Source organism: Chrysemys picta, chromosome 10, assembly GCF_011386835.1.
Source record: "Chrysemys picta bellii isolate R12L10 chromosome 10, ASM1138683v2, whole genome shotgun sequence".
Classification (NCBI taxonomy): Eukaryota; Metazoa; Chordata; order Testudines; family Emydidae; genus Chrysemys; species Chrysemys picta.
Window position 1 is genome coordinate 78,878,386 of NC_088800.1, and position 23,965 is coordinate 78,902,350.

At 43.0% G+C, this 23,965-nt stretch overlaps 1 protein-coding gene across 6 annotated transcripts in view; it reads left to right on the forward strand.

Annotated features, from left to right (window-relative positions):
• Nucleotides 1-23,965, forward strand: part of FOXK1 (forkhead box K1) — a 69,006-nt gene that overhangs the window by 26,294 nt on the left and 18,747 nt on the right. For 5 of the 6 annotated variants that reach the window (XM_042853127.2, XM_065560147.1, XM_005289197.5 and 2 more), the window contains exon 2: nt 11,109-11,306. In XM_042853127.2, the coding sequence (XP_042709061.1) occupies nt 11,109-11,306 (198 nt within the window). Of the gene's footprint in view, nt 1-679; nt 2,060-11,108; nt 11,307-23,965 lie in introns of those variants that run through there. The other variant, XM_065560148.1, reaches the window with a different exon arrangement.

Here is a 23,965-nt window from a genome sequence, read left to right on the forward strand (position 1 = left end):
GAAGCTTCCCCCCCCCCCCCTGCAGTATGTGGGAGTTTCAGGGATCCATAGTTGATGCCAAACCTAAAAAAATAATACTGCATGATCTGTACTGCTTAAAGTGATGCATCTGGTGGTCACAGTGACTTCAGCACCAGCAAGTCTGACAATAAGCAAGTGGAGCACAAAACTGCCATTTCATTGCAAAGCCTCATGTTTGAGTGAAAGAAAGGTTGCCAACACATATGCTGCACAGTTGTGGTGTATGAGTAATCTACCGCTACAAGTGGCTGTTGCTTTAACAGTTCATTCTAAACCCTGTAACGAATTCCTTGTGCATCTTCGGCACAGCATTGGCTTCTCCATTGACTACAACAGAGTACGCTGCCTGATGACTTCAGTTGCAAACAGCCTTCTTCACTGCACGGAACTGAATGAAGGGATGTACATTCCCCTAGACCAGTGGTCCCCAACCTTTTTGTGGCCAGTAGCACATTCATGTTTTCAGAAGAGTGTGGCGGGCGCCAACAATTTTTCAAGGCTTATTTTGTATTTGTACATTAAATAATACGAAAAACATCATATTTAATGTTACATTATATATATAAATCCAGAGAGAAGCTGCGAGGACAGAGAGTACCGGCGCCCGCAGCCCCGGAGTACTCTGTCCCCAGCAGGTGCAGGGCCCCGGCTTCTCTCCCCTGCTGGGCACTAGGCGGGTAAATTGATCATGGTGGTGATAGGCACATGCCTTATTTATTACATTGGGTTTATCTGTAGTTAAATACACACAATGGTCCCTTGTCTTTATGCTTCTCCATCCCAACATTTGACTCCCTGTCTATATACAAATGAGCTTTTCACTCAAGAGATAAATTAATTAGTTAAGTAGATGACTTGGTTTCTCAGAGGTATTGCAGATGAAATGAGTCTTGGGAACAAAATGGGTTTTAAGAAAAATTTCTGTTTGGAGAAAAAACCCAAAAGGAATGGGAGGATATCTGTGTAAAATCAAAGTATAAAACCAGGTGTTTAACAGTACTCTCTCCCCTATATTACTTGCTGCAAGCCTCTGAAGAGCTATCCTGCTATGTGTTTGCAATATAGTTACCTACTAACATTCATTATAGTATCCAACTAAAGAAGCTTTATTTAAAGTTGAGGAAGAGGCTTCACTGCACCCCTCCTGGTTTAAGACCGCTATAACTTTGACAGAAATAATCCTTTCCGGGATGATGCTATCCATGCTTAGACTCAAGCTGAGAGAGAGTTTATTTTTGCCAGGTTAGACAAAATTTGGTTTGTCTGAGAGAATTACTGGAATGCAAAAAGTTTGACCCTTTTTGGATTCAAATAGTACAAACTACATTGGGTTTTAAAAGCTGAAGCTTGGATGTACTCTAGTCATAAAAAGGACAAATTATTTTACGTATGCAGAATAAGATAGTTGTAAATCAACAGACGTCAATTATCAAATGATGTACTGAGCATGCTTAGTTCACCTTTTTTTTTTTTTCCTAATGACCAAAAGAGTGTAACAATCTAGTTTCAGCAAATAATGTTAATCTGAAATATTAGTTCTCTTGTCAAAAATGGTTCCCCTATCAATTTGGAGACAGCACTTCAAGGGATAGGTTCATACTTGGGCCAAAGTGAGGCAGATCATTGACGTTTCTACATAGTCTTAAATTGGCACTGGGCATGCTGAGGCCTAAATTTTACCAGTAGTTCTTCCTTTGCATTGATTGAGGCATCTCCTTTTAGATTGCTTCTTTACACTGTGGGAACAGGGAATGGATTGCTATCTCCTAATTTGTGGGAAAATTGATTTTCATAGATAGGCCTGACTGAATTTTCCTGCTATTCACTAGATTATTATCTCAAGTTATTAGATTGCCAGTTATCTTGTAGTGTTTTACACCTTTGTAAAAGCTGCTGGGGACACTCCCCACATGGTTGTTCCAGACTATAAAGGTTGGTTTTTTTATCCTAGGGATGAATAAAGGAAAATCGTTGGTAGCTTGGAGTAAATGTGCGGGGACTGTCCACACCAACCTGTAAAAGTGTCAGGTATCTCGGGGTAACTTGGAATAAGTAACTAGACAAATACAAAGTCTAGTGAAGATGAGATTTTTATTTTGTTATAGTGTCATAAATGTAAGGAGTACCTTAGGGGCTTGTCTTCACTACCGGGGTAAGTTGATCTACGTTATGCTACTCCAGCTACTTAGCTTAGGTCGACTTACTCTGGTGTCTTCACTGTGCTGCGTCAACCGGAGACGCTCTCCAGTCGACTTACCTTACTCTTCTCGGGTAGGTGGAGTACTGGGGGTCAACTGGAGAGCACTCTGCTGTCGATTTAGTGGGTCTTCACTAGACCCGCTAAATCAACCCCTGCTGCATCGACTGCAGCAGTGTGGATCTCCCAGTAGTAAAGACGAGCCCTTGGATATAGAAATAAAACAGCGTCCCTATGCCGGGAGTTTATGTTCTAACTAGTAGCTGAAAGCTCATGTTGTTCTATGGGTGCAACTTGTAAAGTCGAAGTCCAGAATTTAAAAAGTGGATGGTAAGAGACAGCAAAACCCAGTGATGATTCAGCCTGGTGATATTCTGAACAAAGAGCTCTTGAATAAAGAGTTGCTTCTATCACTTCATACTGACTCAACAGATATTTTAGGCTATAGATTAACATACAGACACATTCTTGGAATCTGATTATGTAGATTGATGGGGTAAAATGATTGTGGTCCTTGGACTGAGGGTAGGCACAGTTATGGAGGCAGAGTTAAGGTTGTTTTTTGAATGACTGACTCTAAGAAGGCTTGTAATGAAACCTTTGCAACTAGTTATGACAGTGGCTCTGTTCCCATCCCAGTTGTTGCTGTGATTGGCACACTGGCAGTGCCAATATAAACTGAGGAATTGATCCGTTCTAAAGACTGTTTACCCCTTCATCCTAAGAGGTGGTCCTTCAACTCATGGCTAAATCTCAGTGGTGGGGTGGTTAGAGGAAGATTGAATGGCTGCTGCCTGTATTGCTCATGTTACTTTAATAAAGGGAAGATTTTGGCCTTCTGGGCTATAAGCACAGCACTGTTTGCAAGCACTAAAATTCTCCCCATTTAAAAAAGCAGACATGATCTTCACTCCCTTTCCTGCTATTTTAAGTGAACCCTAGAAATGACATTATTACTTTTTTTGTGATCCCATTCCCCGAAGTATATTTATAATGAAGCATTGCATAAAATACAATTCGACCTCAACTCCATCATAGCACCACTCTGAAATGCAGATGCTGCTAGTGTGCAAACTCTTTTGTTTCTGAACCTTCTGAGTACAGTGGGATCACATGCTATGACAAAATAAAGAGGATAAGCACAGGTGGCACTGACTTGCTGGTGATGAGTATTGTATACTAGACCTACCTACAGTTTTGTTTATTTTTTTCCCCGTTTTGTATTTTTCCTACAGTGCCTACTATCTGACAAACTGTAACACTGTTTTGTTTTAGAGTAGCAGCCGTGTTAGTCTGTATCCGCAAAAAGAAGAACAGGAGGACTTGTGGCACCTTAGAGACTAACAAATTTATTAGAGCATAAGCTTTCGTGGACTACAGCCCACTTCTTCGGATGCATATAGAATGGAACATATATTGAGGAGATATATATACACACATACAGAGAGCATAAACAGGTGGGAGTTGTCTTACCACCTCTGAGAGGCCAATTAATTAAGAGAAAAAAAACTTTTGAAGTGATAATCAAGCTAGCCCAGTACAGACAGACAGTTAGATAACAAGTGTGAGAATACTTACAAGGGGAGATAGATTCAATGTTTGTAATGGCTCAGCCATTCCCAGTCCTTATTCAAACCGGAGTTGATTGTGTCTAGTTTGCATATCAATTCTAGCTCAGCAGTTTCTCTTTGGAGTCTGTTTTTGAAGTTTTTCTGTTGTAATATAGCCACCCAAGCATTCTTAAAACTACAATACCCACCTGCTGAAGTGAAAAAACAGATTGACAGAGCCAGACGAGTACCCAGAAGTCACCTCCTACAAGACAGGCCCAACAAAGAAAATAACAGAACACCACTAGCTGTCACCTTCAGCCCCCAACTAAAACCTCTCCAGCGCATCATCAGAGATCTACAACCTATCCTGAAAGATGATCCTTTACTCTCACAGATCTTGGGAGACAGACCTGTCCTCGCTTACAGACAACCCCCCAACCTAAAGCAAATACTCACCAGCAACCACACATCACTGAACAAAACCACTAACCCAGGAACCTATCCTTGTAACAAACCCCGATGTCAACTCTGTCCACATATCTATTCCAGTGACATCATCATAGGACCTAATCACGTCAGCCATACCATCAGGGGCTCGTTCACCTGCACATCTACCAATGTGATATATGCCATCATGTGCCAGCAATGCCCCTCTGCCATGTACATTGGCCAAACCGGACAGTCTCTACGCAAAAGAATTAATGGACACAAATCTGACATCAGGAATCAAAATACTCAAAAACCAGTGGGAGAACACTTTAACCTGTCTGGTCATTCAGTGACAGACCTGCGGGTGGCTATATTACAACAGAAAAACTTCAAAAACAGACTCCAAAGAGAAACTGCTGAGCTAGAATTGATATGCAAACTAGACACAAAAAGAAGAACAGGAGGACTTGTGGCACCTTAGAGACTAACAAGTTTATTAGAGCATAAGCTTTCGTGGACTATAGCCCACAATATATGTTCCATTCTATATGCATCCGAAGAAGTGGGCTATAGTCCACGAAAGCTTATGCTCTAATAAACTTGTTAGTCTCTAAGGTGCCACAAGTCCTCCTGTTCTTCTTTTTGCGGATACAGACTAACACGGCTGCTACTCTGAAACTAGACACAATCAACTCCGGTTTGAATAAGGACTGGGAATGGCTGAGCCATTACAAACATTGAATCTATCTCCCCTTGTAAGTATTCTCACACTTGTTATCTAACTGTCTGTCTGTACTAGGCTAGCTTGATTATCACTTCAAAAGTTTTTTTTCTCTTAATTAATTGGCCTCTCAGAGGTGGTAAGACAACTCCCACCTGTTTATGCTCTCTGTCTGTGTGTGTATATATATCTCCTCAATATATGTTCCATTCTATATGCATCCGAAGAAGTGGGCTGTAGTCCACGAAAGCTTATGCTCTAATAAATTTGTTAGTCTCTAAGGTGCCACAAGTCCTCCTGTTCTTCTTTTTACTGTTTTGTTTTTTATCTAGAGTCCTTCACAGTCAGTATGTCTTCTTCATTTTGTCATCTTGCTTTTCTGTGATGGTTTAACTTGAATTATTAATGGTTCTATTAATCTTTACTTTCAAACGTTATTTCCTGGCCCTTTTAATCTCTAATGTATCTTCTCTTTTCCATTATGCATCAGAGCTTAGCAGGAGCTGTTGGGGCTTGAATGCCACATAGTGTGCTTTAAGAAAGAAACCAAGGCTGTAGTATTCTCTTTCTAGCCTATGTAAGTGTTTTGTCTAATGTCTCTCAGTTCAGTATAGGATCATGTAGTGGTAAAGACCTTTCATTGTGGTTTCTTTACTTTCAAACAATTTCCCCTACAGTCTGCTTATTTTTTGGGGGGGAGGAGGGATATTTTATGTAAAGGCTAGTGTTTCCTAGCATTTTATCTGCAGATCTTACATTGATGAAATGCTTGTGGTCACTATCGTTGGTTCACCACATGAATGTTGCCTTGATGTATGCTGTGTTGTCCAGGGTGAGGATGGCTAGGAAGTTTTTGAAAAGTCTTGTCCTTTCTATGTGGTGATACCAGCAGCACCCACACCTCTGCAATCAGGGGCAGGAGCTTTCTCCATGATGCAGCCATTGTAGCCTATCTGTTGCCTTGTGCAGCAGGGGCATAGCAATCACTCTGGAATTTATGCAGGCAGTGAACAGTCAGTTTTCTTCAACTTGCTTTTATGAGTTTTCTGGAGGTGCAGTTAGATGGAGAGACCTAGCTGTTTCAAAAAACAAAACTAAAAACCCACAAAAACCAACTGTCGGTCATTGCAAGGCGTACGAACCCCTCTCCTACAGGAAATAAAGGTGTGAATTATGATGTGTGTTGTAACAGTCTGCCACTAACTGGCAGATAGTTACACCTCTACCCCGATATAACGCTGTCCTCGGGAGCCAAAAAATCTTACCGCATTACAGGTCTGGCGCATCTTACGCGCATTTAACATGCGCGATTTCAACTTTACGCGGTCGGCAAAAACAAACAAACAAACAAAAAAAAACAAAAGAGAAAAACAACAGTTTTAATACTATACATGTAGTGCGGACGATTTCGCCCACCATTGAACTCAGTGGGGTTTTGGCTATACGCAGTTTTCACTTTACGCGCTAACCGTGGAACGGAACCCCCATGTAAGATGAGACAGACCTGTATAGGTGAAACCGCATTATATCAAACTTGCTTTGATCCACCGGAGTGCGCAGCCCCGCCCCCCCGGAGCGCTGCTTTACCGTGTTAGAGCCGAATTTGTGTTATATCGGGTCGCGTTATATCGGGGTAGAGGTGTATATGGCCAGTTATTATTGGACATAACTACTGCCAGTAGCAAGTGTCGAGTAAAACTTAGTGCTTTGTAGAGCACTAATATGGTCTGCAATCATATCAACTGGGAATTCCAAAGGCATCTGAAGGAGGCCACTGTTACGTTGTGTCTAATCTGTGCTTTCACAAAGTGGTCTCTCTTTTGATGGAAACATTAGAGAATATTGGCTGGTAGGAGTCCTTGAAGAGATGTGCAGTATGAATAAAATACTGTAACTTATTTGAAGCTTTTAACAGATTTTTTTTTTTTTTTTTAGAAATATACATGCAGTCCTGATTTAGTGCTGAGTGTTCTGCCCTGTTATCTCTTCCTTTGCAAAAGCATAAACCCAGGCATCTGCAAATCCCACATTGGTGTACACACACCCCTCTCATTCTCTGCCGCCTTCTCAAATAAATGTACCTCGTATCCCAAACTTCAATGTAGATTTAGGGTGGACTTTTTTGGTGTCAGGGCAGGGAAGAAAAGTAACTAAGAAAACGTTGGGGGGAAAAAGCTGCATTCAGTTGCAGCATAATTGGAAACGCAGAGCTTTTGCTGGTGAAAACTTAAGGAGACCCCCTACGTTTCTGATAGGGTTGCTCTCCAGCTGGCTTCTCACCAGCACATGTCCATAATAATTAGTGAACGTTTGCATACTGTTGTGAAGCACTAGCTCAAACAGTGTGAATAATCAGTAATACAGGTAGACTAGCCAATGTTAGCAGCCTCAAACAGAACCAAACCTTAACAGCAATTCTAGGCACAATGTTCTACTTCAGGAAATGATCCTACTATAGGATACTCACCTCAAACTCAATGGAGGTTGATGGGAATCTGGGGTGCATGCTTCCTAGTGGCATTGATTCCTTAGGCCCTGGCTACATTAGAAAAAAATTGTAACCATGTTTAGATGTGTAGCAAGATGCAGCTGTAATTCTGTAGCATAAACTAGCTACCAGCTTTTTAATCGGATTTAGATGATAGGGCTTGACACAATTTAATGACCATATCTTGGCTAGCAAGTTCCTGCCATTTCTACTACTGGTGGAGGTACAGCTGTGGACAGGTATAAGAAAAGTCAATGTAGACAAAGCCCTGATAAGCAAAGTGCATTAAGCTAACCTACCTTATCTGATGTTTGTCACACAGTTTTCTGACAAAATAGCCATCTCCGTGCTAGCTAGGGAGACTATGCTGAAACTGGTTGTAGTTCTCAGGGTCCTCCTCCAGTGGAGAGGGAAGCCTGCAGTTCTTAACATGAAATCATCACACAGCAGCAAATGGATTGATCTTTAGCTCATGCTATAGGCCCAGCGCTCCTGTTTCTATCCCTCCCTTCCAATTTGAGGGTATGGCTAAGACATGCGACTGAATCAGATTGCTGCAGGTAGGGCTGGAGAGCCAAAGCAATGTTAAATGGTCTTCATCTAAACATACCTTTATAGTGGGATAGTTCATACCCTGTAACTCATATTTATTTGTGACGGGGAGCTGCAGCATTAAAATACAACAGCAATAGAAGCAGAGTTCTCTAGAAAGCCTAAAAAATATAAGGTAAACCAAAGGAGTATGGTAAAAAGGAAACAAGAAGGGCATAGGGTCCCGCTCAAGGAGCTAAGAGTGACTAAAATACACACACTACTGATAGAGTAGCAGTGTTGAATAGTGGAGAAGCTGTGTGGGGTGAGTGAAGTTCCTTATTCTAAGGACCATTCCTGCAGAAATGAGGTGAGACAGTGGAATGGATTAAGTCGTGCTGGCACACAGATGCCCGTTGAGATGAGGCTGAAGTAGAAGGTCGCATATACGGCTGCTGTTCATATATACCTGTCCTGCACAATGATGCCATCGGGCCTTGTGCAGTTAAACCTATTAAGATCAGCAACAGCTTGGAACCACTAAAAGCTTTGGTAACCATATATTTCTTCAGTCTTGACACAAATGAGGGGACAGACTGGGCATCTGGTATTATAATAATTCCATAACACTGAAATAAAGGGCGGTCTGTCCCCATTAAGGAGTTTTAAAAATGTCTAAACATTGCATTTACTAGTTTAAAACCTTAGTCTGTGATGCTCATTGCAGTTTGATATTTTTCTTTCTGTGAGGAAACCCATGGTGAGTACAAAAGCTTAACCCTGAGTGTTCTCTCAAAAGCCTGTTGTGGGTTGGTCATGCTGGGCTTTGTCTATTACACCCCTGCAAGGTTGTCTGGGACTAATAGTCTGTTGTGTCAAATTGCTCTCTCTCAGCAAAACTGCAGGGGAGCCTGCCTTGAAAGGTTAAATAAACATGGCTGGGTTGTATTGCAGGTGCTGATTTTCTATTTAATGCATTGCTGAGTGCAGGTGGCAGGGCCTCTGAAGTGAATTCGATACAACACAAGCTCCTGCCATATTCAGCAGAGCCATTGTGCTTCCAAGCTCCTGAATACTGAGCAAACTCACTTGGGAGATGAAATGGGGAGGAGCGGGAGCTTCATGTCCCTGGAAGCTAGCTCTGCACTACTCATTGCTGATTCCTTAAAAGCACCCTGGGAAGAAGTGAGCTGTGTCTTCAGTGAAAAACTGAGATAAATCTTCCATTTTGGGTCTAGTAGAAATTGTTCTCCTGCCATCAGCACTAGAAACACTAGTGTAAATCACTCACGGGTGTTCTTACCACCATATCCTCCAATTCTGCAGGGTTTAATAACACCAAAGTTACAGTGCTGGTGCCCAATCTACTCTAGTGTTGTGGCATTGCTAGCACATGTGAAGCTGCAGCGAACTGGTGCTAGAGAAATGATGGGCGATTCTCTCTTTTTCTCACTGTAGACAAGACCTCCGCATAATTATATTCTGCTGACTTTTTCCACTCTGAAGCCCGCTACCCTGTGTTTCTCTCCTGCCTCCCTGACGCTGGTACAAGCAAAAATAGTCATGCAGTGATCCGTGGACTGCTCGTATTGATTATACATTATTGCCTAATTAGAAGTGCGGTGAGGTGGAATCTGCAGCACACTAACTTTTAGAGCCTGATCTATCTTGAAAACACTAAATTAAAAAGTTCCATTTTAAACATGGAAAATGCCAGAAAGTTTACTTCCCACTGAATTTCCCAACGCTTCTCTAGGGCTGTACTGAGGTTTGTGACAAATTTGTACTAGATAAAATGAAAGACCGCTACCAAGGTCTTGGTGGCTTACTGGGTGCTGTTCTGGCTGCGTTAGTCACTTCCCTTTGGACTGTATGGCTTAGTATCTGTTACTAAATAAGCTCTTCTGTTGTTGATCAGAAACCAGTTTGATCAGTGATAACCCATTAACACTGCCTCGTGCAGTTTATTGCGTAAATTTTGCCTAATGTGCTGTGGTATGAACAGAGATGTTACTGACTAATTTTCACGTTGCATATAACAGTTGTCCAGGTTACACCGTAAAGGCTGTAAGTGTTTATTGCTCAGTCTTTGCTCCTTATGGCTATTCTACTTTTGTATTGACTGTGATTAGGTATTTTTGGTAACTAGGGATGTAAATACCATTAAAAAAGTTAACAGTTTAAACGATTAAAATAAATTGTTTAAATAGTTAACTGATTAAGTGGCTGGGCCAGTCCTGCCGGCATGGCTGGGGCCAATCCGGGCGGGGCCGGGCAGCATGGGGCTGGGCAGCGCAGGGCTGGCTGAGGCCGGGGGTTAACGGTTAAGGCAGGTTAACCAGTAAGACTCATGCTTACCGGTTACCAATAGGGATGTAAAACGTTAACCTGATGAAAATTGTTATTGTAAGAAACTACACCCAACAAAGTAAATAAGGAAGTGTTATTTACTGCTTCCTGTAACACAAGAACTAGGGGCCACCAAATGAAATTAGTAGGCAGCAGGTTTAAAAAAAAAAAAAGAAAAAGAAAAAAGGAAACATTTCTTCACACAATGCACATTCAACCCGTGGAACTCTTTGCCAGAGGATGTTGTGAAGGCCAAGAACATAACAGGGTTCAAAAAAGAACTAGATAATATCATGGAGGATAGGTCTATCAATGACTATTAGCCAGGGATGGGTAGGGATGGTGTCCCTAGCCTCTGTTTGCCAAAAGCGGGGAATGGGTGACAGGAGATGGATCACTTGATGATTACCTGCTCTGTTCATTCTTGCTGGGGCACCTGGCATTGGCCACTGTCGGAAGACAGGATACTGGGCTAGGTGGACCTATGGTCTGACCCAGTATGGCCGTTCTTATGTTCTTATTGATTCACTGCTTGGCTTAAGGCAAAGTCACTTAACTTTTCAAAACTCAGTTAATGTATGTATATAAAATGGGCATAATAATTCTTATCCTCACGGGGGCGCTGTAGGCTTCATGAATATTACAGTGTGGTTTAGGATTCTGGGAGGAAAAGTGCTGTAGAGAGGTCTAAACTCTTACCGTATGTATTCATTAGTGCTACACAGATTAATGAGTACCGTCTCTGCATGGACTTGCAAGTTCCATCCAGTTGGTTTATGCGCAGTACACTGATCCTTTCTCTTTCTTTCCCTTTTGCAGGTGTACTTTCCGATTCCCTAGCACAGTCATAAAGATCCAATTCACATCTTTATACCATAAAGACGAAGTGAAGGAGGAAGCTTCATCACCTCCCCTTCGGCCGCTTTATCCTCAGATATCACCTCTGAAGATACACATTCCGGAGCCGGATCTCCGGAGCTTGGTCAGCCCCCTGCCCTCCCCCACTGGCACTATCAGGTAAGGTACCTGCGATACAGAGTGCAGAGAAGGTTCTGGTCTTCCCTCCTTGTTGACGCTGGAGATTCCATCCACATTCTCCAAGCACCAACCTAGCATTGGTTACCCAGTACACTTAATACGTGAAATGTCCCATTAAAAATAACTTGACTGTGTGATATTCCAGATCATGGAAGCTATTTAAAGATGAATTGAAAAGTCCTGGGGGTGAGGGATAGAGATTTAAGATCTCAAATCGTTCGTATAATAAATGCGTAGAACTAAAATTAAAGAATGAGAAAAGGGCATAGAGTGAAACCCCTTTGATGGTCTAGGGATGATCTGTTCCATTAAGTGTTCCCTAGATGTGCATAAATGTGTTTGCCTGCTATGTTGCATTATTTATTATAAATTTTATTTTCATTTCCATAAGTTATATTTTGTTAATTTATTTATTTATTTTTAAATTGGAGCCAACATGTGCCCTGAAGCTAGGGTAAAGATAGCCGTCAGTAAGGATAGGGAACGATATTGGTCAGAGACTTGGTCCACTGATAGACTTCAGAGATTTGGGAGTTAATAAATGTGTATTTTCTATTATGTAGATAATTAATAAAGGTTCAGAAGCTTGTCTAATCAGACAATCAAATAATTATTTTCTTGCTTCTCAGCCAAGAGTTGATAGTGAAGAGCCAAAGTGAGATCTCCTAATGCTAACCTTCTTTACTTGCACAGAGTATAATACAATACATTTACTGTTACAATAGGAGATACTCTAGTTGTCAAAACAACCAAAGTATGTTTGATGTAATAGCCTTGGTTTGTTTTTTCTTATTCACCAATTTGTAAAATGCGGTAATGCACAATGGCTCTCCTACTTGTTAGTGCTAATGCAGTTCGTATATTAAAACTTGAATGACTTGGACGTCATGAAGACAGTGTTTGGCTTTGCCTGGGATTGGAAGCACATTGCTTGTTTGGGTAAGCTTTTGCCTCTTTGCTAAGTTGCACTGCTGTGTAATGTAAATACTCAAGAAGGAGGGGGCTGGTGGTGGGTGTGGTTTGAGTCCTCTGTTCAGGCTGCATTTTTAGTTTATATTCAGCCTCTTTTAAATGAAGCTAGTTGCAGCAGGGAGTTGGAGGTGGGTAGTTTTGTGGTCCTTTTGTGTCAGGCAGCACAGTGTGGCTTACGTTCCTCACAGAGGGGGCACGTTTGACTCTGGTATTTGTCTGCAACTGATACATGACTCCACTAGGATTTTTTTTTTGGCATAGGGAGAGAGTGCAAATAGTAGTGCTGAATTTTGCTCTGCCCCAGCAGAGATGATTCACCAAAGATGATTGATGTTTGCATCCGTTTGCCTTAGCAGAAGCAAATACAGCAGAGTCTTCGAAAACCTCAAAAGACTTTGAGGTTTTGCTTGCCCAAATGCCTTTCGTTTTGTGTTCCTCTTGATGGGGAGGAGTTGACATGTTTGTAAACATCCCTGTTCTGCTCCTCACCCCCTCCTTCTCTCCACCCTCATATCCTGTCTTTCGTGTTTCAGGAAGTGAATGAGATCTGCGTTTATTTTTTTCCTTGAGAGAGTGAATGTTCTTCGCTGAGTAGATAAACTGGATCTCCAGAATGCGAATCTCAGTGCGGCCTTCTCCGAGGCCTCTGTCTCCCTGTGTTGGGTTATTAGCTGCAAAACTGCTTTTGTCCCCTTTCGAAGAATGTTTTTGAGGCCTGGAGAGAGCTCAGAGCTTGAGCCCTCCCCTGTTTATTCCCTCCCTGTGTTGGGAGGAGGTTTTCATTCGCTCAGCTCCCCTCCCTTTCTCCTCCCTTTCCAGTATTAACTTTCCAAATTTGGTGTGCGTTTGGCTTGCCCTTTCCTGATTGGTCGATGGAAAATTGTTGTAGTTTGTAGATCCTAGGTCGGGTTTGTTTCCTTTTTGGAAAGTGGCCCCTGCTCCTCCCCCTCCATCCTTCCCAAACTTTGTTTTGGTTTGTGGTACTGTACCTGCAAGAACAAACACACCGGCACTGCTCAAAACAAACAGTCCCCACCCTGCCCTCCTGACCCCATCTCTCTGTGTGTGTGTGTGTCTCTCTCTCTCTCTGTTTACATTTTAGCTTGCTTCTCTGCAGGTTCTCCACTGCCGGCCTCTGGTTTTTTTCCAGCCTATTTATTTTCTCTCCGAGAAGTGCACCACCTAGAGAGGGAATGAGCTTTATTTAAACAAAATCAAATCTGCCAACCTCAGCAGCTCTGCAGTGTGAGACCTCCTTGCTTCTAGGAGGAAATGAGTCCACTCTTTGCTTAGTCAGGGGTACTTTGTCTACAGGAGTTACCATCTGTAAATGTGGTTGAATCCTGTTTTGAAGTTGTATGGCTTCAAGGAAAAATGTATTGGCTGGCAGCAGACTCTGTGAGAGTCTGAGAGACAGACCCTGGTGCTATTTCCTCCTGTTTGAGTTCAGAATTCCTTTAAAAATCACTATTGTGCTCTGCCTTGCTGGTGCCAAGATGGAAAAGAAACCCAGAGAGGTCTCAGTCAATAGGAAACTGATAAAACATCCTGATCATAAGAACATGGCACTCAGAGTCAGGCAGAAAAAATCCTTTTCTGTTGATTCAGGGCACTGAATAACTTCTCTGTGGGTGAGACCATGTGCTGTTAGGCTAAATTCAGTCTGTGAAATACACCTAACTGTCACAATAAATCTCAAGAGTTATAGGACTACCTTTAATGCAGGGCTTTCAAGCTCTGGTGCTCCATTACAGACATCCTCTTTTAATATCCTACACCTTATTGTAACCCTTGAATTCCTTGAGTGTACTGCAAAATACCACTGAATTAGAAGACCTAGTTATGCCATAGATTACCCTCATTCACCATGAACACATTTTCAGGGTCATGTAACCAGATCTTCAGACTGGTCTTTGTAGTGTAGACAAGCCTTAGAAATGAGGTTTGGTCTGGAGTTATTTCCCAAGCACCTACTTAGCATCACTTCGAGGCGCAATTTAAAATGGTTTAAATCTTTTATTTTAATCCGGCTTTGTTACTGATAACCCAGTAGTAACTTAACTCTGTTTTTTTTTAAACTTGGAATTTTATCAGCATTTCTGAAAATGGGGGCAGTTCTGTTAGTACTTCAGGGTCAACAGTGTAGGAGTAACAGTAGGCTCTGGCATCCTGTCTTGTACTCATTTACTTCAGTTTCTGAAGTTTAAAAAAAAGAAAAAGTTTATACAAAATCTAATCAGTGTAAATGGTCATGAAATTTAGGGAAAATACTGGCTTTTTTTATTTAGTTCTAAGTATTGTCTTGCAATTTTTCCAACTCTCTCTTATTATGTTGTCCACTTTCTTAAAAACAGATTTTATCATGGGCACTTGACCTTCCCCCCTGTAGCTGTTATTCTTGGTTACAAACTTTCACAGTTGAAACTTTACACCCCAAATCACCTGAAATGAAGAATTTGAAGCACTACTGCTGGATGAAGAGTGGCGTGAATTTTTCAGTTCGCTTGGTTGAAAAGACTCTGGAGACCCTAGGCAATTGGGCTATAGCGAGCAGCAGATATCCTAGCCTGTGGGTTTAGAAGTCTCTCACCACTGTTTCAGCTCTGCAGAGCAGCCTTTGTAAGTTCTCTGTGGACCACAGTTTGAGAATTAGGTCTTGTCTACATGGGTATAACCTAAGCTGTGAATTTAAACCAGTATTTGTTAAACCAGTGAAAAAGCCTGTATGGACACTTATTTTGATAGAAGAGCGGCTTATTTAAGTTTACCTTAAACCTGGTCCCAATCAACTTAAGCTAAACCAAAAAAAGCCACTCTTTATACCAGAATATGAGTGTCCATATGGTATTGCAAGTTTCTGTGTAGACAAGGATGTGCTGTGTTATTGCCTGAGGATCCAAAAATTTAACTGTAAGATGGCTGTCAGCAGGAAGGAAAACTGACTAGTCTATTCTCGTTGTCCAAATTGAGTGAGTTAATGGCATAAGTCAGGAGTGGCCAAACAGCGGCTCATGAACTGCATGTGGCTCTTTTACAGTTAAAGTACAGCTCCCGGAGCCCCCCCTCAAGTTCCCTCTAAGCTGCGTGCCCACACAGCAGCCTATTAAGTGCCACGCAGGCGCTCAGGGCTGCGGCGGGGAGAGATGCCTCTCCCCCAGCCCTGGACCTGCTGTAGTGAGAGAGGCGCCCCTCCCCGGGCCCCAGCCCAGGCCTGAACCTGCCACGGACTGGGCAGAGGCACCCCTCCCCCGGACCTGCCGTGGACGGGGAAAAGGCACCTATCCGGTGGCCCCAGCCCCAGAGCTGCCATGGTGGGGAGAAGCACCTCTTCTCCCCCCCCCCCCCCCAGCCCAGGTGCTGCTGTGGGGAGTCCTCTCTCTCCCCATCTTAGCCCTGGGGCAGCCTGCACCCTCAGCCTCCCATTCCCAGCCCCACCCCAGAGCCCACACCTGAACCCTCTGCCCCAGCCCTGAGCCCCTTCCCGCACTCCAGACCCCTCGGCCCCACCACATGAATTTTGTATGTGCACCAGTATGGAGTGGTGTGACACACACCACCTCCATACTGTTTCACATAACAAAATTCATTCCGCATCTGCATAGAAAAATTAGAGGGAACCTTGCCCCCCACACCTCCCCATTTTCTGCCTACCAGACTGGTGGAGGGAGCTCTGGGCTTCTGCCCCGTGGGAGGCACCTGTTGGGGCTTGGGGCTTCAGCAGGAGTGGGGCTGAAGCCTCAAACCCTGGCTGGCACATCCTGTGGGGCTGAAGCCCTGAGACACTCCACCCTGCAGGACTGAAACTCCGAGCCTCAGCAAGTGCCTCCCGCGGGGCTGAAGCCACAAGCCCTGGCAGGCATGCCCCAGCTCTCAAACTTGTGAAGGTTGTCATATGCAGCTCAGAGGGTCAGTAAGTTTGGCCACCCCAGCATAAATAATGAAAGGTAGGATTTTAAAAATGTATTCATTTTTAATAATATTGCATGTGGCTAGTAAAGTGGGGAACTTGAATGAACTGAATTGCTAGATCTTCAGAGATTTGCATATTATGAAGTGTACTGTGCAAATACTCAAGTATTATGGGCTGTACAGATGCTTTTATTCTGGTCTGATTTTTATATTTTCACAATGCAATGCTAATGATCTATGCTATGGGAGACAGTGTGCTCTAATAATGGAATGAGGATGAGGGTAGAACTCAGGAACTAAGTTCTCATCTTGGCCCAGCCACTGACTTGCTTTGTGGCCTTGGGCAAATCATTTAAACTCTCTGCCTCCGTGTTTTTTTTTTTTCCCATGTGTGAAATGTGGGTAATGGCTACTTCCTAAAAGTGTTTTGTAGATTAAATTTGTATATGGTTCTTCAAACATATGAAGTGCTGTAGGAATGCAAGTAGTAGTATGTGCAATGTTGTATTACCTGTGTGAAAAGTGCTTGATGTGCCTTGCTTCCAGTTCAACCTTGGTAAGAGCCCGGTTGCCTTGGACAGAATATAGATCAGCCCTACAGTTGATCTATTTCAGGTCACTTGGGATTTAATCCAAATTAATGTTTTATTCCAGTAAGTGTGTGGTGGGGAAAGCTAAGGTAACATCAAGTTCAATTGTCCAGTTATTCATCCTGTTCTAGTCATTATACCTATTCATATACCCCATAACCATATATTCCAGGATCGCCTGTGAGTTTTCCATTGCGCCAGCACTATTAACAGTTTGCAGTCAGTGAAGTACTCTGAGATGGGTATTTTGTGGACTTCCTGTGTTGCCTTGGTCATTCAGTACTCTGTGGGAACAGAATATTCAGCATGGTGACTTGGTGATTAAAAATAGCAGGTGTTCAAGCTGCAAGCCAGATAACCCGACACGCACACACCATATTGGCAAGGTTCACCACACTTGGGAATTCCGGTGCATGGTTTATTTCAGATGGAGGCCATGTGCTAGAGGAGAAGCTGCAGAGGTGGCACTAGCAACATAGGCACTTCCCCTTCCTTCTATCTCTCCTGATCAGTGCTGGAATAAAGACTTCATTGATTCCAAGGGCAGAGTGATCTCACCCCTTTTTAGAAGGGGAGCCACTGGAGCTGCGGACGTACTAAGAGATTGAGTCTTTGTGGGTAGTTTAACTTTCCCTGGTTGTGGCTTGTTTTGATTTGTTTTTCTTCGATATTTAACCAGGCAGACCTGTTCTGAGACACATCCCTCGCTTCAAAATCCAGTTTGGTTTGGCAGCCTCACCATTTATGATTACATTTCTGAAGCTTGTCTAAAACATGCAGCATGCAAGGACCTGCCTTTCTTTGAGTTACATTTTTGGGTTTAGGCTGTGTGAGGCTGGGGAGGGAGAAGCTGATGGAGGATTCCTTGCCCCTTATATCTGACTGGTGTAGCATGGAAACTGTTGGTTCTCAGTTATTTTGCAAGCCAAAGCACTGTACTTTGACCCAGTACTTGCAGTGTAGACATAGACTTAAGGCTGGTCTACACTAGGAACTTACATCGGTATAGCTACATCTCTCGGCGTATGAAAAGTCCACACGCCTGAGACGTTGCTATACCGACCTAACCCCTGATGTAGACAGCGCTAGGTTGCCGGAAGAATTCTTCTGTCAACCTAGCTACCACCTCTCTGGGCGGTACACTACACAGATGGGAGAGCCCCTCCTATCGACATAGGTAGTCTCTACTCTGAAGTGGTGCACCTGTGCTGCTGTAGTGTTTTAAATGTAGACATACCTTTAGAGAGAGACAGGAGCAAAGCAGATTGCCAGCTTAGCATGGGGGAAGATTGCTCCATTGCTGTCTTTGCTGTATCTGCTTTGTGGATTTCATTCTCTGAAATGTCTGTCAGGTTTCTTTCACAAACACTGCACACATGAATATACATATGTATATGTTCATGTTCGGTTCACCTTATTTCAACCAGTGTTTCCCATCTCTCTTAGCAGTGCAGGTGCCAAGTCTAGCAAACAGTCATGTAGGAGCCCAAGATGATATTTTGCTCTGCTCCCAGGGAAGTCAAACAAGTGCTTTATCCATTGAATATCTGACTCAAATAAATATTTGTAGGGTTCAAGCTTCAGAAGCTATCTTCATAGAAAGGAATGGCAGTAAGCACCAGCATGGCTTTGTTACGTTCTCTCACTGCCTGTACCTTGGGTCACAGGTGTCGTTGAACTGTTCCTCCGCTATAGGCAGTTCAGAGTCCATATAGGGGAGAAGATGAGTGCTTGGAGACGACAGAGCAATGGGTTACCCCAGGGCTGTCTGCTTTCTCCAACCCTATTGAACCTTTACATCAATGCCAACAACCGAGTCACGAAAATTCATTTACGCAGACAAATGAATGCGGTACCCAGGCCCAGACATTTCACGAGTTTAATGCCACCTTAAACTGGGACATAACGTTAGCTGACTACTATAAGACTTGTCGCCTCCAGCCAAGTGTCATAAAACTAGTCTCCAGTTTGTTCCATCTTCATCACACCTGCGTAACCCAAGAACTGAATGTTTATCTGAATGGTCAGCAGGTGAAGCATGAAGTAGAACCGGTCTATCTAGGTGTGACCTTAGACTGCACACTGAGTTACCATGCCCACCTGACGAAGACAGCTGCTAAAGTTAAGACGCGCAACAATCTTCTTAGCAAACTGACAGGTTCGTCATGGGGTGCTCGTGCTCCAACTTTGTGAATGTTAGCTCTTGCCACCTCGTATTCCACTGCACACACGTTTGGAGTCTATTGTCACACACCAAACTGGTGGATACACAGTTACATGCCACCGTGCACATCATCTCCGGTACCCTGCATCCGACTCCACTCCCTTGACTTCCAGTTCTGAGCAATATTGCTCCTCCTTATATCAGACGAGAGGTTGCCGCTGGCAAGTTACTGGAGAAAATATGTGCCAACTCAAGCCTGCTGCTGCACAATGACCTTCTTACACCATCAGCTGCATGTTTGCTGTCACGTCGCCCATTCTGGTCTCATCCATCACGCCAGGATGTTAGGGTGGAAACACTCTGACGAGAGGAATGGATCTGTTATAATCCCTAGCCCGTCCCTCGTTGCCAACCCCACAATCTGCCTGCTTGGCTTTGACCTGCCCCGTCGCCAATGGTCCCTGTTGAACAGGTTCCAGACCGGGCAAGGTCTCTGTGCAGCCAACCAGTGTCACGGGGCCTTTGTGACAGCCCTTTGTGCAGCTGTGGCGCAACGCAGATGATGACGCACGTTGTCGAGGAATGCCTGCCGACTAAGTTCAGCGGCCTAGAGGACCTGCATAATGTCACTGAGGATGGATGCCATTGCTTGGCTAGACGACTATGCACACGTTAAATAAACTGCCCATACTTTTGGGAAGTATATGGCATTGGGAGTCAGGGAAACTGAAGCACAGAAAAGATAAGTTTATTGGAAAGCTGGGAACAGAACACATTCCTATCTGTAAAATGGGGCTAATATTTAAGGGGGGGGTTGTGATGCTTAATTCAGATATAGACTTTCCATCCATAGATATTAAAGTGCCAAGCACATTTATGTATTATTTATATATGACAGATTTAAAATTTGCTCACTACTTTAGTATGCATGGATGAAAAGCATACAGAAATGCATATTACTGCATACTCTTTAGAACAGCTGACAAGTTTAGTTTATTGGATGCTAGAAATTGTAAATGTGTAGGCTTCTATAGACATTTAAATAATGCTACTAGTAAAAATGTTGACTTTGAGATTTTACACTCACTGCAGCCTGAAATGAGTCCTACACTTAAAAGGTATTCTGGCCACTACAGGGATTAGTGTGACCTACACTCACAGCACATCAGGATGTCATCTCATTTGATCTTACAAGTGAAGTAAGATTGGGTCTAGTAGAACTTGAATAGAAGATTTGATACACAGAAGTGGGGTTCGTGATTCAGTAGGTGGTGATCTGACAGTTCTACAACAATGTCTCAACCTGGTATAAAGGAAACTAAGTTGCTGGAGGTATGGTCTGTGATAATGATGTAAAACTGAGATTGTGAGAATTTATGGTTATTAAGGGTCACTGGTGGTCTGTGTAAGAGTGGGGGCATTAACACCTGGTATCCTGGCCAAATTTCAGCTTGGGTCTACGTAACTGATATACTTAAATCTTCCATGCAGTTTCAATTGGATATACTGTTTACTTCCTTCCTAAATTGTTAGAAATGCTGCATTTCACTGGTGTTTGAATGATGCATGTCTGTAGCTCGCATATCAATTTCTGAAATGGTTTGAAATGAAAGCTACAAGAGTTATTCTACTGCCCAAGAGGTGTATTCCAAATTTTCTTCAGTAGCAATGGCCAAATGTAGAACTGAGCCAGATTAAAGTGTGCCAAGTTCTATTATCTGTAGTTTTATCAGTAAAAATTACAGTAGTATTAAAATAGATCCAGTGTTTTTTGTAGTATTTGCTTAACAAAATATTTATATCCTGCACAGTATTATCCTAGACCACATGGCTTTGGGTTTTTGGGGATTTTTTTTGTTTTTGTTTGCATCAGTCTTATAATACGAACAGCTATATGTTTGGGAAAATAGCCTTTGTTTATCTCTGGAACTTTTTTTTTTTTTTATTTAGGGTGTGAGCAATTCCACGCTTCCCCTGGCCTGTTGCTGTTGGGGGGTAGTGAGGAGAATTCCAGGAACTCTAGGAAATCGACAAGTCACTGCATTGTGTTTGCTTTAAACTATACTGAACTCTAATTTTGACTTAACCCTTAGGACACTTGTCCATGCTGGTATGTCTGCATGGGGGGAGGGAGAGGGGGAGTGACAGAGAGTCTCTCAGAGCCCAGGTCAACTGCTGCAGGGTTTTTTTGTTTTGCTGCAGAGACGTACCCAAAACCTTCTCTCTCCCCCTCCCCCTCTTATCTTCCCACCCTCTTTGCAACATGAGTTCCTCCTCCTTCCTCGGTTGTAAATTTCTTGTTTTCTCAGCCCCTTCAGCTCCAGCAGCACTACGGGAACTCCCCAAAAGTAAGCTGAGAGCTTGCTTTACCTGATAGTGCCTCTGGCCCCCTGCAAAGAGCAGCTCTGAGCTTGTTACATGTTCCTGATTCTCCCACCCACAACTCTGAATGTGACTGGCCTTCCCTGGCCTAAAGGAGCTGTTGAGAAGTGGCAAGTTTGTCTGGAGGAAAGGGTCCCATCATGGTAGAGGCAGGTTGGGAATAGTGACTTCCCCCAAGTTTCCAAGCGCCATGGCCACTCCAGGTTACCCCCACTACTGGATAATTTCCTGTGACATCCACGGTGGAGCTGGCTAGTTTCCTTAGAGTTAATAACATTTTATTCTGAAGGGGGTTTGCAAGCACAGCCCAGTTTAGTACAATGTTGAGATGACAAGATATTCTCTCTGAATTCGGGGGCCAGGTATTGCTAGTCTTTTAAAAAAAAAAAATTTATTTCTGTTAAGAATCAAAATGCCGCGGAAGCTGCAAATTTGTTTCTTGATGGCTTTTATAAAGATGGTCATGAGTTTAAATGTAACCAGTAGAAGCCCAAACCTGAACAGCAGGAGCGACATTTTCTCTGCTTATCTTCAAGAATCAATTCGTTACCTGTCTGAACGGCATGAGCATTCTGCGTACAAGCCTTGAAATTACACCGCGTCTTAGTAAAAGCACAAAAAAGATGCATCCTCTTTAAAGTGCACAGATTGATTGGAGGAGCTCTGGTCTCTCCACTTCTTCTCTGGCTTGGTTTTTAACAGTTTTGTTTGTGGCATACTGATGTGGTGTGATCCCAAATGGTTAGCAATATCGACACAACTCTTAATCCTTAATCTCTTTCTCGTCTGCATATTGCCACAATCCTAATCACATATGCAACAATTAAAAGACGCACTACTGCTGCTTGGGAATGAGCGTTCTTGTCTCCCTTAATTAAGTCTTCTTTCTGTGGATCATGCCAGGAAGAAGCTATTCAGGGGGGCCATTTGGTTGCCTCCTTTATTGGGGGAAGGCATGAGCAAAGAGTTGCGTCTTAAATTGCACTCAGAGATGAGACAAGAATTTATCCTGGTCTCTGGGGTCAGGAGTTTCATAACCATGGGTCCTTCACCAAAAACACCTTGCTCCTTAAAAGCTTCAGACTGAGCTTCTGAATGGTGATGTTCCTGTTGAGTGTAGGATTCAGAATGGATGCGACAGGAGAGGTCACCCTTGAGTTACCTTGTACTGTCGAAAACTTTGAGGGGTGTGTGTGTGTGTGTGTGTGTTCGTTCCTATCCCAAGGAAACTTTCTGTAATCCATTGTTAAAATAAATCAGCCCAATGCTGAGTTTAGCAACACGTCCATTTTCAGGAAGCAGGAGTGAGAAGCAGTAGTTTTCAGTTTATGTTGACAGCTGCATTTGAAAATTGTTCTTTATAATTGGCACTTAAATTTACTGCTGTTGGTGGCCATTTTGCTGAGAGGAGAATCATTTGTGACAGCAGTACCTAAGCCCACTACAGGGGACTAGGCGTCTTTTTCCATTCTCCTCTAATGCAGTTACAATAAAAAAAAATCCTCTATCTCCATAGGTAAATATTTAAATATCGTTCCTCTTTCTTATTGATCATTCTGAGTGTACTTTAATGGGAAAGAAGTAGGTAATCCTGTGATTGGACTGTGGTCCATTTCACTGTGCTGCTCAGCCCTGGAGAGAGAAGGGACAACACATGAATGATGCTTCAGACTCGCCATCTCACCTGCCAAGCAGTCTTGTTCCCACAAATCAAGAATGTGTGACGACCCCCTCCCCAGACTAGTTTTGCTAATTAATTCTCATCCTGCCGTATGTACTCGTGTGTCTGAGTGGTGCTGCAGACTATAGACCCACCTTCGTTGTTTATTTGTAACCTTATACCAGTCTTGGTGTGGCTTTCCCTATTTCATAACTGTTCCTAAAGTGCCATCTTGTGGCAGTCCTAGAACTCTTAGTTATTTTTCTTTCCCCTAACCAATCTGCAAAAACATTGATCTGAAGGGCACTCTACCTGTATCTGCAACTCCCATTGGTTGTCAGTAGGGTTTGTATGCTGGTAGGTTAAGGAGATAAGTGGCCTTTAGAGGTTGCTGTGGTTTTAGCTACTTGACATTAACCTTTGTGTTGTTGAACAGCCCTCTAAAGCCCAGTGCTGATGCACCCAGTGTTGCATCTGTCATTATGGTTTTAACAGTGATACTGTAAAAAATAAGTAGTCTTTTTAAGTAGAGAAGTTAAGCGATCAACATCTATATCTTAGACAGAGAATGGTATTGGCCAGATTTATGATTGAAGAGTAAGGCTTTTAATTACTTGTGTAACTTATTTACTCCAGAAAGACAAACTCTGATACAATATTTGGTTTTCAGTGGAGTCCCATGCTGGCTTCACAGAGGAGTGATCCTGCTTCATGCTTTGAAATGGCGTGTTGTCTAGTGACTACAGCAGGTGAAATGAAGTCAGAACTTCTGGAAGTCAAGTTAGGACTTCTGCAACTGACTTATTTCATGATCTTGGGCAAGTCATTCAACCTCTCTAAGTTTTGGGTTAACCCATGTGGAGAAAGTTGTTCAGTACCTACCTACTTCTCAGAGATGTAGATTCTTGTTCGCCAATTGCCTAGAAATCCTTGGATGGTAGGAGTTGTCTGTACACTTGTT